The sequence below is a fragment of the Betta splendens genome, chromosome 24, assembly GCF_900634795.4.
Source record: "Betta splendens chromosome 24, fBetSpl5.4, whole genome shotgun sequence".
Classification (NCBI taxonomy): Eukaryota; Metazoa; Chordata; class Actinopteri; order Anabantiformes; family Osphronemidae; genus Betta; species Betta splendens.
This window is the reverse complement of record NC_040901.2, coordinates 4,279,970-4,294,097: the sequence shown is the minus strand read 5'-3', so window position 1 is coordinate 4,294,097 and position 14,128 is coordinate 4,279,970. Positions and strand designations below refer to the sequence as shown.

At 44.2% G+C, this 14,128-nt stretch overlaps 1 protein-coding gene across 11 annotated transcripts; it reads right to left on the bottom strand.

Moving 5' to 3' along the window:
* Positions 1-11: 11 nt before the first annotated feature.
* On the bottom strand, positions 12-13,774 carry tdrd6 (tudor domain containing 6). Of its 11 annotated transcripts, XR_008693856.1 has the most exons (15): positions 13,207-13,413; positions 11,255-11,325; positions 4,428-9,926; positions 4,095-4,165; positions 3,917-3,982; positions 3,740-3,758; positions 3,546-3,607; positions 1,937-3,355; positions 1,330-1,726; positions 1,185-1,237; positions 1,055-1,103; positions 861-920; positions 554-605; positions 300-385; positions 12-151 (listed from the first exon to the last, which is right to left on the bottom strand). XR_008693856.1 is itself a non-coding variant. In XM_055506370.1 (13 exons), the coding sequence occupies exons 3-12, from the start codon at positions 9,859-9,861 to the stop codon at positions 889-891; spliced, it is 7,602 nt and encodes a 2,533-aa protein (XP_055362345.1). In that variant the 5' UTR covers positions 9,862-9,926; positions 11,255-11,325; positions 13,207-13,413; the 3' UTR covers positions 12-385; positions 861-888. The 11 variants fall into 11 exon arrangements, 1 of the variants encoding a protein (XP_055362345.1); XR_008693854.1 differs by lacking the exon at positions 13,207-13,413 and adding an exon at positions 13,421-13,773 and having other exon boundaries at positions 12-385; XR_008693857.1 differs by having other exon boundaries at positions 12-385; positions 554-636.
* Between the last annotated feature and the right edge of the window lie 354 nt (positions 13,775-14,128).

Below are 14,128 nucleotides of genomic sequence, written 5' to 3'. Positions count from 1 at the left end.
ACTCCTCACCATAGGTGTAGTAATATTTATTGTACCAACATAAAGCTATAATTTTTATCCTTGAAAACTGTAATAGTTCACCTGACGGCTGTTTCAATTGGTCTTATCTTCAACAATCTTCTCTGTCTTGTACTAAGACACATTTATCCAGCTAGTTAATTAAAAAAGTGCAAACCAACAAAAGACCTTAAATGAAAGCAGGTAAACTAAAATCAAGACCAAAAACAAACAGATAGACCTGAACTCAAGGATGTTCTAATGTGAACATATGAATTTGCATTTTCAGAACTATCACACACCTTAAATCAATACAATTAAATCTTCTCCTCTGGCTGCTGCAGAACATCAACAAAACCACTTCTCCACTATTCTGACAGCTGGGTCTCTAGAGAACAAAAGAAAAAACAATTTCATGCCATTCCTATTTGTTGATATTAAAAATATTTGAAAGTGTTAATAAATTATGATAAAACTGTTTAGCTTTTCTAAATACAAATAAGGAGCTACTTATGCCAATTTAACAACATGTGATAAATATAACAGCATGAATCACCATATCTGTCAGCAGGAAACATTTCTTCTGGAAGTACACTAGTGTCAAACTCCTGGAGAACCAGAAGCACATGTGAAATATACCTAATGTAGAATACATATACATAATGTGAAATGCTGAACAGAGTACAGCATTACAGTTTTACTCTACCTACTGTATTTCCCTTTCAGAGTAATATATTGTACTGTAAATGTGGAGTACCTTGACAACTGGCACGTAAAATTTCCAGGCACATGATATTTATGACAAAAACTAATTTTAGTACAGAACCCACTCTTTACGCCTGGGTCTAGAATAGTTACTGCACCTTTTGGGCTGGTGTGAGTACTGCTGGGTCACTCATTTGTTTGAGCTGCTTCTTGTTGGTCTAAAGAACAAAGACACATCAGTGTTGCAAGCCAACGGAAATAGAGACATTGTGTTTTCTGTCAAACACATGGGAAGATTAACAAAACAGCTCACTGGAAATAAATTAAGGCACTGCTCAAAGCTCTACTGTACCTTTGCAGTCTGTCAGAGAGATCTTTTTCACAAGCAAGGCCAGGGTACTCTAAACAGCAATGGACAAAACATTAACTTGCCAGTGTGGTTAGGGAACTTTGTTTTAGAATTTTGTTTACTCATCTCTTACCATATCTGAACCATTATTTGTGTAGGTTTCATACTCCATGTCAGATGACAGAGCTATAAATACATGAACAGGTGTGAAAACACAACAAAGAGAGCGCAATGTGGAAACAATTTGGATGAAATCAACCAAGACAGCAGCTACAAACCAAACAGTTTCTCTTCGCCAGGGGCCAGGGCCCCCTTTTTTTCATAGCCCGGAGGCGGAGACAGTGCCGGGGCCCCCTCTTCTTTGAGGCCGGGAGCTGGGGCCGCCTCTTCATCTAGGGCTGGAGGCGGAGGCAGTGCCGGGGCCCCCTCTTGATCAAGGGCCGGAGCCGGGGCCCCCTCTTGGTCAAGGGCCCGAGCCGGGGCCCCCTCTTGGTCAAGGGCCCGAGCCGGGGCCCTCTCTTGGTCAAGGGCCCGAGCCGGGGCCCCCTCTTGGTCAAGGGCCCGAGCCGGAGGCAGTGCCGGGGCCCCCTCTTCTTCAAGGGCCAGAGGCGGAGGCAGGGCGGGGGCCTCCTCTTGGTCAAGGGCCAGAGCCTCCTCTTGGTCAAGGGCCAGAGCCTCCTCTTGGTCAAGGGCCAGAGCCCCCTCTTGGTCAAGGGCCCGAGCCGGGGCCTCCTCTTGGTCAAGGGCCCGAGCCGGAGGCAGTGCCGGGGCCCCCTCTTCTTCAAGGGCCAGAGGCGGAGGCAGGGCGGGGACCTCCTCTTGGTCAAGGGCCAGAGCCTCCTCTTGGTCAAGGGCCAGAGCCTCCTCTTGGTCAAGGGCCAGAGCCGGGGTCCCCTTTTCTTCAAGGGCCGGAGCTGGAGACGATGCCAGGGCCGGGGCATTGTTTCCTTCAAGGGCCGGAGCCTCGTTCCCGTCAAGGGTCAGAGCCGGGGCCTCCTCTTCGTCAAGGGCCAGAGTCGTAGGCAGTGCCAGAGCCTCTTCCTCGTCATGGGCCAGAACTGGGGTCCCCTCTTCGTCAAGGGCCAGAGCTGGGGTCCCCTCTTCGTCAAGGGCCAGAGCCGGGACCTCCTTTTCTTCAAGGGCCGGAGCCGGGACCTCCTTTTCTTCAAGGGCCGGAGCTGGAGGCAATGCCAGGGCCGGAGCCGGGACCTCCTTTTCTTCAAGGGCCGGAGCTGGAGGCAATGCCAGGGCCGGAGCCGGGACCTCCTTTTCTTCAAGGACCGGAGCTGGAGGCAATGCCAGGGCCGGAGCCGGGGCCTCCTCTTCGTCAATGGCCCGAGCCGGGGCCTCTTCTTCGTCAAGGGCCCGAGCCGGGGCCTCTTCTTCGTCAAGGGCCCGAGCCGGGGCCTCCTCTTCGTCAAGGGCCCGAGCCGGGGCCTCTTCTTCGTCAAGGGCCCGAGCCGGGGCCTCCTCTTCGTCAAGGGCCCGAGCCGGGGCCTCCTCTTCGTCAAGGGCCCGAGCCGGAGGCAGTGCCGGGGCCCCCTCTTCTTCAAGGGCCAGAGGCGGAGGCAGGGCGGGGACCTCCTCTTGGTCAAGGGCCAGAGCCTCCTCTTGGTCAAGGGCCAGAGCCTCCTCTTGGTCAAGGGCCAGAGCCGGGGTCCCCTTTTCTTCAAGGGCCGGAGCTGGAGACGATGCCAGGGCCGGGGCATTGTTTCCTTCAAGGGCCGGAGCCTCGTTCCCTTCAAGGGTCAGAGCCGGGGCCTCCTCTTCGTCAAGGGCCAGAGTCGTAGGCAGTGCCAGAGCCTCTTCCTCGTCATGGGCCAGAACTGGGGTCCCCTCTTCGTCAAGGGCCAGAGCTGGGGTCCCCTCTTCGTCAAGGGCCGGAGCCGGGACCTCCTTTTCTTCAAGGGCCGGAGCCGGGACCTCCTTTTCTTCAAGGGCCGGAGCTGGAGGCAATGCCAGGGCCGGAGCCGGGACCTCCTTTTCTTCAAGGGCCAGAGCTGGAGGCAATGCCAGGGCCGGAGCCGGGGCCTCCTCTTCGTTAAGGGCCGGAGCCGGGGCCTCCTCTTCGTCAAGGGCCGGAGCCGGGGCCTCCTCTTCGTCAAGGGCCGGAGCCGGGGCCTCCTCTTCGTCAAGGGCCGGAGCCGGGGCCTCCTCTTCGTCAAGGGCCGGAGCCGGGGCCTCCTCTTCTTCAAGGGCCGGAGCCGGGGCCTCCTCTCTTGAGTTACTCTCAACTACTAAACAATCCACTTTCTTGAAAACTGACCAAGGCTCTGTTCTACTCCATTCATGTGGATTAAGAATCTAGAATAAGATAAAATAACCCTGATAATTCACATACAGTATAAAACAAATGCAAAAATTAAATGGTTTCTCAATATTGTCCATGTTACTGTACCCTGAATCATATACATAATAATAAACTGTTGTTACAGGGTTTTAGTTGAGAATACTCAAACTGCTTAAAAAATGACTAAAAATCAAACAGTGTAACCTTGTTAGTCTTCATGTCGTCCTGCAACGAAAGCTCTTCAAAGTCCGGCTGAGAGGGCGATTCTGTGAACATACAAAAGGAGCTACTAATGTGTTGTAACTAGTGGTCCAACAGCTCAAAATCTATTTTTTATTTTTAACTTTAACTTTGTAATTATATCGGGAGTATTAGTGATTATTAGAAAAACTACCCACCAAGTGTTTTGCTCAGGACCTATAGGGATAAAATATTTACATGTTGATTACTTATCAGAAACATCAATTTAGAAAAAAAACAATTATAAAAATGTTATAAAGCAAATGACATTCTATAAATGGATCTAAGAGTCAATCAACACTCAGGCGCCCATAATAAAACAAGATCTTCTTCACCTCCTCTACATCTTTGGAACTCATTTTGGTTTCCTTATTGAGATCAGGGCTTTTCCTGCGACACACCTTTAGAGGAAGGCAATATTGCATTAGATTTGTAGAACTGTTCAGGTTAGTCCACAGGGTAGGTTTATTTAAAAATAAATGGTGCAAGCAAGCAAATAAATCTCAGTCTTACCATTTTCACTGCTCCCACATTGGTAACAAAAGTCTCCCTTGAAACCATCTCACCATCATCCTGCTTAGGAACTGAATACAGACATGCAAAAGGTAACAAAGCTACAATTAAACAGTTTGAGTTCAAACACGACAAACCAAGATCAGCAAGATAAAATTATAAACATTACACTGAATTGTGTGCAAAGGTAAATGTTTCTAAGTTTAATATTTTCTAAACCGCGGTAAAGCCATTATTTTATTAGCTTTTTTTGTTTGTTACAAGACTAACATTAAAACAACAAAAAACATTGTATTTTGGCCTTTTTTGTCTTTAGTATTCATTGTTGCTTACCAGAAAAGGGCACGTCATCAATGCAGCTTCTTGGGTTTTCAGCATCTACTTCTGCCAGTTTTGTGGTTTTAACCACTGATATATCTGTGGCTTCTTTAAGTTCCTCATCCAGAGAAAAGGGGAAATCATCTGGGCCAGTACAGTCCATCACAGATGTACCCAGCTGTTCAGAGTCCTTTTCAGATTCACACACGTTCTTGTCACAGTTGGTAAAAACCCAGTGATCGTCTTTTTCATTGAATGGAGTAGGCACTGTTTCTTCAGTGCCACCATGTGGTAATAAAGCCTCCTTAGATTTGAACGGATCCAAATTTAGAAGGTCATTGGTTTTCAATCTGCTTGTTAGCTTAACTTCATTTGTTTTGGGGGGCTCATTAGGCTCAGAGGACTGCTCCTTATCATTGACTTGAACTTCAGCCGAGTCACATTTCAGTGATGGCTCATATAAAGGAGTTGATTTTATTTCACCAGGTTTTTCATCTGTTGTGGGGCTCCTCCACCAGACTTTCATTATCTCATTTATTGACTGGTGATCACTTTCAATCAGGCCAAAGCATTTCAGATTTTTTCCATTTCTTTCCACTCTGGTGATAGTCAGCTGCAACAACTTGTCAGCTGTGACTGTGGACAACTCCTCGACTGCACAGCTATCCCAAGATCCACATGAAGAGTCAAAACCTTCCAGCTCACAAACAAACGCCTGTGGAGGAACTTTTAGCAGGTCACGGGGTATTTCCCTCAGATCTGCAATGTTCACTTGAGCCACATTTCCATAATCCACAAACAGAACATGCAGGTCATCACCATCTTTGTCAATGACCTCTGCACGATACCAAAATTTATCACCTGAAAACAGGGCAATGCACGGGCTGCCAGGGGACAGAGACCCTGGGTTAAGAGAATTATGATCAGCCACAACTTCTGAGACTCTTGATGTGATTTCATCAAGGTCTTTTGTTTCAGCACTCTGACACCAAATGGTCTGAGCATCATTTATAGCTGCAACATAGATCTCCAATTGCTGTCCCTCTAAAAGCTCTTGCTGTTCATAATGTGGAGAGTCAGGGTGTGTGTGGAGGTTTTCCTCAGGGTTTTCCTCAACATGTTCAACTATTACTGAGGAGACTTCAGAACTATTGGTTCCAGTGCTCACTTCACAGGTGACATTAACTCCATTGTCTCCGAGACTGACTTCCCACAGAGACCCAGAAGGCCTGATAAACAGACACCTGAGAACCTTTTCTCCATTACCTCCAACAGCCTCTTTAAAGACAGACACCACTTCTGGAGAACACACTTTGTCTGTGTGATAATCTACAGCACTGCTCAGCATGCAGTGTGTGCTGTACACGGGAAACTGCAGGAAATACTTATCGAGCGCTGCTATTTTGGAAATAGGCGTCATTGATGCGTTACCAAAGTCGAGAAATTCAACAAGGGCCATTGCGTCAGCATGAACCTCTCTTACAACTGCTCGGTACCATGAGGAGTCTTCTTCAAACTCTGCTTGAACAAGGTCACCTGGATTCAAATCTTTGACAACATTGGTTTTCAGGAAGGATTTGGGATCATTGAGCTTTTCAACAACTGAGAAAATTTCATCCTCATCTCTGACAAGTTGAACGAAAAAACTCAGCGGATTGTTGCAGTGAGAGACGTAAACATCTGCTTCCATACCAGACGTGACAGAATTTAGGGGCAGGTCTTCAACTTTAGGGCATTTTTCTTTCTGAAATCCCATGCCAGGTGAAGTAGACTTGTGCAGTTGTTTAATGTCTGTGGAAAGATTAGTATTAGGTTCAACCTGGGCATCTGCTGGCTCAAAACCATTTCCCATTACACTCTGTACATGCTCACATAACTGTCTTTGGTGAGGAGGTCTGTAGAGTTCTTGTGAAGCGGCTTCAGCTTTCCGGCGAGAAGACTTTGATGCAGATTGTAGACCCACTTCAGCAGGCTTGGGGTCTTCTCTCATTTTATGTGCTGGCTTCAGGGCAGAAACCCTACTTACAGTTTGTGTGTGATCCTTCATTTCGTTAGCTTGTTTTGGTGCAGCTTTTGGAATTAGTTCATTATTAGCAGGCTCCTGTACTTTCCCGCCATGGCAAACAGCCTGTTCTCTGTCCATCTCAATGTGAAACATCTTCTTGATCTTGGAGTTAATCTGAGTGTGTCTGTGATACAGCTCAACAAGTAGTTTCCCATCAGGTTCTCGAGCTACTATCAAAGCTCGGAATTTACAGTCTGTTGCACTTTTCTCAAACCAGGTGTTTGCCTCACTGGGAATACTGGCAGGGACATCGGACAGACTGCACACAATTGCCTGCACAGGCACAGACACGATTTCATTAGCTTCACTTGTTACAGGTAGCAGATCAGATTTGTCCACTTCAACAGTGTTACCATAATCCACAAAGTGAACCAGAATTGCTGGTTTTGTAGCCTTGATCTGTCCCCTGTACCATTGTCCATCAGTGTACTTGGCAAAACACAGAGTCCCATAGCCTGGTAGAGGCAGTGCATTATTTAGCCGACAGCAGAGATTGCGCACTTTGCTATTCAGGTCTTTCAACAAATTAGTATTCCTTTCAAGCTGGCAATAGAACTGACCGACACTGTTCACACAAGTCACCGACACCTGCTCTTCTGTCCCAGTTTTGATGTTGTGCCTTGAATAGTAGTACGTATCTAGATGGAAAGATGGTTTTGAGGTTTTCTGGGAAGATGCACTTTTCACAAGATTGACCAAGCTGGCGCAGATACTCTCAAAGGGAGTTTCAAGATCCACAATGTTGAAAAGAATCTTCTGTTCATTGCACATGATAGCAAATATGGTGCACTTTAAAATCACAAAATTGCAAGCAGCTGTTTTTACAAAGTTGTTGAACCTTGCTATTGCTTCATCGTTCCAATCATTCACAACACACGTTGGGTCTGCAATGTTTAGTAGACGGCATCGAAAAGCTTGGCCTTGCAAAGTGAGGAATTTCGGACATATCTTTCTCAGGTCATAGAGGGAGACTGTCTCTGTCTGGCCATAGTCAACAAACAATACGTCTACATGAGGCGTTTCGTGTTTGTGAATGATGAAGGCCCGGTACCACATTCCATTATCAGGGTGGCGAGCAACACAAGCTGGTTCTAAAACAGGCTGAAACTCACTGCCTGAATAGTGAGCCTGTATGTCATGCATGAGCAATTTCAAGTGACCTGCATTTTGTACTAGTTGGCACCAGAAGTCATTGGGGCTTTCAATACAGGACACACCAACATCTAGGACACTTCCAATGGGAAATATATGCTCCTTAAATTTAAGACGTATTCTTTCGTTGTTGTCAAGCCCTTCAGTGTTTTGAGTCTGGACAGACTTTCCACTGTTCCTGTGTGAGTTTTTGGCACCTGGCGGTTGAGCAAGAGGCAGAATGGCAGGTTGCATGCTTATTTTGGTTTTGGGTTGTCCCTGTATCTTGTTACTTTGAGCAAAAGCCAAACTACACATTAGCGTACCAAGATCTTTTTCACCCTGTGCTTCAGGATCTGTTAGATGGACGACATAGCAGTCGTCTAGTTCAGCAACCACGTGCACATGTAATATTTTACCTATGACTACGTTGATGAAAGCCCCACAGGCACTTTGGCTCCATCTCTCATCTTTTGGTCTGACACCAGCCAGGGAACACTTGAGCGCAAGCCGTGGTAGCCTCTTGAACCTGTCTGGCAGGATCCTGATATTAATCCTGTCAACTGATTCAGTGCTTCCATAATCCACAAAGAACACCTTGATGCATCTTTCACCAACTTCAGACACAACTGCTCTGTAGAAGTCACCATTTTCTGCCCTGGCAGCACAATAAAGCCCAACACTTGGATTTCTCACCACATCTTTACCAGGTTCCTTGTAGAAATCATAGATATTATCCATGAGTTCATTCAACTCATTTGTACAATTATGTTTTTGAATCCAAAACTCTGATGGGCTAGATACATGCTGCACAACTGCCAAATGAGAAGAGTTCTGGTGAAGTTCTTCAGCTGGGAGCATCTTTAAGATCTCTGCTACTTCTTTTGCAGCATTCCTAGGGGTGACATTTTTTTCTTGATTTTGTTCTTGGTGAGCTGACAACTGACGACCGTATGCAGGGCTGTCTATCGCATATTCGTCATGTGTTTTAAGCAAGGAGCTCACCTTTAGGCCAAACAAGTTGTTAATGTTGACATTCTCATCCCCAAAAAGAGTGACATAGTGGATGCTGTCAGGAAGGCTTTGGTACTCAAATTTGGCAATCACTGTCTTGCACAGAAGGAGGTTCCTAAGAAACTCTATCTGACTTGAGGTCCATCCCATACCGTTGTCAGTTACTCCATGGAGGGAACAGGTGTATGTTACAACAGGCATCCGAAAAAACTCTGCAGCCAGTGGTCTTACATTCTCCACCTGTATAGTATGTTTTGTTCCATAGTCAACATTCAACACTTCCACTGTTTTGCTACTTGGGAATACCTCTTGTAGAATAGAGCGGTACCACCTGCCATCATTTCCTCTGGCAGCACATGGAGAACCAGTCATTTCTGGACCTACAATGCAACTTGTTTTTCTGCCCTCACAGCTCTGCTTGAGTCGCTCCGAGATTTTTGTCAACTCTTGTGAAAAGACCTTCAACTGGCAAAAAATCTGTTGTGGATTTATAACTTCTGTGACAATAACTGTCTCCACAGTTTCTACTGGAAGCTCGGGATACATAAAGAGATCTTGCTTCTGCAGTTGTTCAACTGTTCTAATTGAAAGCAATTGAGACTGGTCCTCTGTTGACGTTTCACTCTGAACCTCCAGTGACTTGAACACAAAGTCCCGAAACCTGTCTGGAAACAACTTCTTGGCAAATCCCATCTCATACATTGTGGTGGATATGCAGGGGATGTGCAGGACAAAAAGTCTGTGGGTTACCAGTACATCTTGCACATGTGCCTTTACAGACTTGCCAGAGAGAGATTTCAAAAATGCCAGAGCCACTGGAGACCATTTGTACTCTGGCGACAAGGGTAACACATTAGCTAGTACACAGAATTCCACTTCAGGTGGTAGGTGAAAGTGTTCCTTCTTTCCCCATGCCAGCATATTTGAGGTTGTGGTAACTGTTGTCCCTTTGTCAAAGAGGTATACGCTGTATTTTGAGCCATTTCTTGAGACTATGCGAGATCTGTACCAAGTACCATTTACCTGAGCCAAGCACTGATCATAAGAATTACCTTCAAACTCCTTAAAAATGCATCCTGGAATCTGAATGTCTTCTGCTAGGCGCTCATACTCTGCAGTCCTCTCTTGGCTAAATTTTCCCCAGAACTCCACAAACTTGCAAAGGTGATGCAAGTGGACCTTGGTTATAAAAAACGTTACATCTGAACCCTGTACAGGGAGTCCTGCGATTGATGACATTTTGGCAGATTCACAAAGTCCAGCATCCCATGATTTATTTGTCAGTTATCAAAAACGAATGTTATCTGGAAAACATAAAAACAAAATATATACCCACATAAAAATCCACTACATGCTCTAAACACAATATCACCACTGGCTACACAAACATGTGTCATCGTGTGTCTAGGGCTTTTTCCCAAAGAAAATAAAGTTTCTTCAAACTAAATTTGACAACAACAACGGCCACAATAAAAACAGGATAAAATTGATTTAGTGGTGAAATAGTTAAGCATTTAGAACAGGTCATGTAAAACTATATTTAGAAATTTAAAACATATTCCAAGTGAAAAAGTGTCTAATTCTAAAGTCTAAATCAAGTGCATCTGTTAAAGAAAAACTTCACCGATTTTCAATGGGGGTTGACCAAAACGATGTCGAGTAATATTTAAGAATAAAGGGACACTCAGATTGCTCCATAATTTCTATACAGAGAAGTTTTCATTTATTCCTTAGTAAGACACCTTGGCAGATAATTTGGGGTCAAAATCTACAACTAGCGCTTCCTGGTTGTCTCTGTACCTGCCCCAGCAATGGTCAGACTGAGAGCCAGGAGCCAGGCTGCTGGAGCGCAAATGCTTTGTCCGCCATTGTTTTTCCTTGCTTACAGCACTAATATTCAATGGCCGGACTACCTGCTCTGTATTATTTAGAAGACTGCAAGTTCTAGTAATGTTAGCTAATGTATTAGCTCTGAGTGGCTGACAGCAACTAATTTATTAGTTCTACTTCATTCTATAGGCAACATCGACCAAATCCTCTTGGATGAAGTTGTGGATTCTACTGCTGACAGTGTGTTACGGATCATTAGTTTTGTGCTGCTTGTAAACAAAGCAGCAGTCCAAACTAGCTTCAGGATGCTAAGGACAAACCAGAAAAAACAGCCAGAACAGAATGGTGGAATGAGCAGAGAAAAAGTAATATATTCGACCGGTTATTGTTTTAGCATGGGCTGTTAAGTTTTTAGCCTGTGCATTAGCTTGGCTGGCAGCAACTCTAATACTAAAAATAATTAATTTCATCCTTTGTAGTTGCGTTCCAGCAGGCGAGCTCCGCCCCCCTCTCAGCCCGACCGTGGCTGGGGCAGGTACAGAGAAAACCAGGAAGCACTAGCACACGAGCCCTAGGAAAAAAAGCCTCTGTCCTGTTTTAGAGGCTTTTTGCAGAGGAATAAATGATAGTTTCTCTGCATAGATAATATGGAGGGTACAAAGTGACCCTTCATTCTTAAATACTACCCAACATCGTTTTGATCAACCCCCATTGAAAGATAATTTCACACCACTGTTAACTGGAACCTGCACAGCTCAAGTGTAGTAAAGACTACCTGTGTTAGTTTCTTGCAAATACTCACTGTGTCTGTGCAGCTTTAGGTGATCAGGAGACTAAGAAGAAATCTTGAGGATGTCAGATGTAATTGGAAACCTGAAAATGAAAAAATGAAAATTGAAAGTTAGAAACCACCTTCTCTATGCTTGGAAAACTGTTTCACGTCAAAGGTCAGTATATAGACTGCTTGAGTAAATTTAAATGAGAATAGAAAAGTCCAGTCAGACTTTATTGATCGAAATGGGAAAATTATTTTCTGCATTTAACCCATACATACAAGGAGTACCAGTGAGCAGTCTTACGTGGGGTGCACAAGGAGCTAGTGTGATGTGACTTGCTCAAGGCCAAACCTGGTGGGAACAGCTGGATTTGGACAGGCAACCTACTGCTTAACCAGCCTTAACGCTGATTACCTTGTGTTCAAGTGTGTCACACCTGATCAAGGTAATCAGCAGGAAGACTGTAACCAGCAACCCAGTACCTCTCAGGGACCAGGGTTGAAGAAGACAGGGGTGTCTTAAAGGAAAACCTGGGGGGTTGACCAAAAACATGTCGAGTAATATTTAAGAATGAAGGGACAAGCAGATGCCTTCTGATTTTCTAAGCAGAGAAATTATGATTTATTCCTCTGCATAAAGTGGCCAGGGCAGTTGAGGATGACGTAAAACATGTCATTTCAACTGCCCTGGTAAATTTCCACGTGCTCACAGACTACAACTAGTGCTTTCTGGTTTCCTCTGTACCAGCCCTAGCAATGGTCAGGCCAAGGGGGGGTGGGGCCATACTGAGAAGGGGCGGGGCCAGTCTGCTGGACTAAAACTGCTCTGTATTATTTTTGATTCAGCAAGTTCTACCGTGTATTAGTACAGTCTGATATTCGTGGCTACTTGTATGAGCCAGAGTACAGCACAGATGAGTTACACCATATGGTGAAGTACACTGTACACTGCGCCAATAGAAACACAACTGAACATAACTCAGCGCTATAATAAATCTACTGTTGCCGAAGTCTCTTGGATGAAGTTGTGGATTCTACTGCTGACGGGGGAACGTGTGTTATGGATCATTAGCTTCGTGCTTCGTGTAAACAAAGCAGCCGAAACTAGCTTCAGGATGCCAAGGACAAACCAGAAAAAACAGCAGAGACAGAACGGTGGAATGAGCACCAAGTAAGTAATACATTCAACCTTTTATTGTTTTAGCTTGCGCTGTAAAATTTGAGTACAGTTGAGCTGCTTCTTCTCGTGTTGTGCATTAACTTGGCTGGCAGTCACCCTAATAACAATAAAATAATGATTTCATTCATTTAAATTTAACCCACTCTTGGAAGCCTCAGATTCTTAATTAGTCACTAAATCACTGTTTTGATTCCAAAAAAAAGTTGCTAAACAATTCATAAACAATATCTTTATTCAAACACATTGTTCAAATATAACCTTTTGTTAAAAAGCAATGTCCGAACGTTTGTCTGGAAACCAGAGGAGTAACACGTCCCACAGTCAGGTACGTTTTAGCGTAATGCATTGTGTGTGTTGTAGGATCTGACCATTTTCAGCCACAACACACAAGACTGCCGTTTTTACCCGTTTTCTATGGACACAGGCCCTCAATAGTCAACGTTTTTGCACATTTTGGCTAATAAAATATCCAATTTTCATAACACAACTTGCTTTTCAGCGGTGAAGGATCGCTTTAAGGACTAGCTAGGATTAAGGGAATTGGTACAACTAAAAGCTTAATAATTGTTACAAAACGTTAAATTCCGCGTTTTTGCCAAGTACATTTTTTTTTAAATATTTTAAAAACTACCAGCTAGAATTTCCAGCCAAGTGACAGCAGCAACGGCCGCGAGCGTTAACTTAGCTTTCGCTGTGAAAGAGAAGTTAGCTAACGAAGCAGGTGCTAAAAAAGTGTAGCCGTGCTAGCAAGGCCGTCCTGGTGTTTCCACATAAAAAGCGCGGCCACGCTTTAACTCACCTTTGCCTTTATATTCTACCGGCTTCGTTAGGGTGTCGTTACCAAATCAACATCAACTAACCGCCTAACCCTTTCAGATACAGCAGGTCAAGGTCGACGAACACGGCCGTGTTTCGTCCTGATGTGCACCGCGGTGTCACACTAGCGCTAGTTCAATACAGTAGAACGGCGAAACTCCGCTGCAAACAAGCGTTAACAACGGTTGGTTACTCACCAACGCTAACGACGCACGTGGTGAGGTTGTTGCGCTTTCTTTTTACGCCCGAGACCCGGAACTATCGTTGTTCTACCCAGTGACAGCAACGTTCATGTACCTTATAATAGGAAGAAAAATAAAAATGTACGGACGAATCATTTTATTATTTTGGTGTCCTGTAGTGATCAGTTCAGTCTATGTTGTCGTGGTAAATATTTTACTTACTAATAAATATGAAAACTAGCAGTGGTGGAAATATGAAATATACAAAGAGCGTTAAAAAAATCTTAATATCTAATAATTATTCGTAGAAGTGATCGTTATAAAAATAAAATACAACCAACAAGTCATTAACCCCAGTTCAACAAATAAAGCCTCTAAAATTATTAAAGCATAATTTATGTTGTCAGATTAGTTTTAATTATGCCCAAACGCAAGGTATGTTTTGTACATAAATCTAACACTTGTTATTTGACTATTTTTAAATTCAGATATTTTTCATTTGGAAGAGAGGGTGGAAATTTGAAATAACTAAATCTTTATTTATTAGCCAATCAAATCCAAACTAATTCATCATTACTTATTAGTCAATATTTATTAGACAATGTTTGTCTTAAAATTAGCTGCTATCCATGTCATTGAGCTGCAAAGGTCACAACATTTCCCTCTGGATTGTAACATAATAGAGTAAAAAGAAATTGTGTTCACATGCTGCCTTGCCTTGCT

Bases quoted from the DNA above. Each gene is read 5' to 3' on its own strand.
- tdrd6 (XM_055506370.1), bottom strand. From the start codon at position 9,861: ATGTCATCAATCGCAGGACTCCCTGTACAGGGTTCAGATGTAACGTTT. The intron at 3,356-3,545 runs GTTACACTGTTT...ATCTTATTCTAG, and splicing joins ACGACATGAAGACTAACAAG to ATTCTTAATCCACATGAATG. The intron at 1,727-1,936 runs GCTCTGGCCCTT...GACCAAGAGGAG, and splicing joins TTGAAGAAAAGGGGACCCCG to GCTCTGGCCCTTGACCAAGA.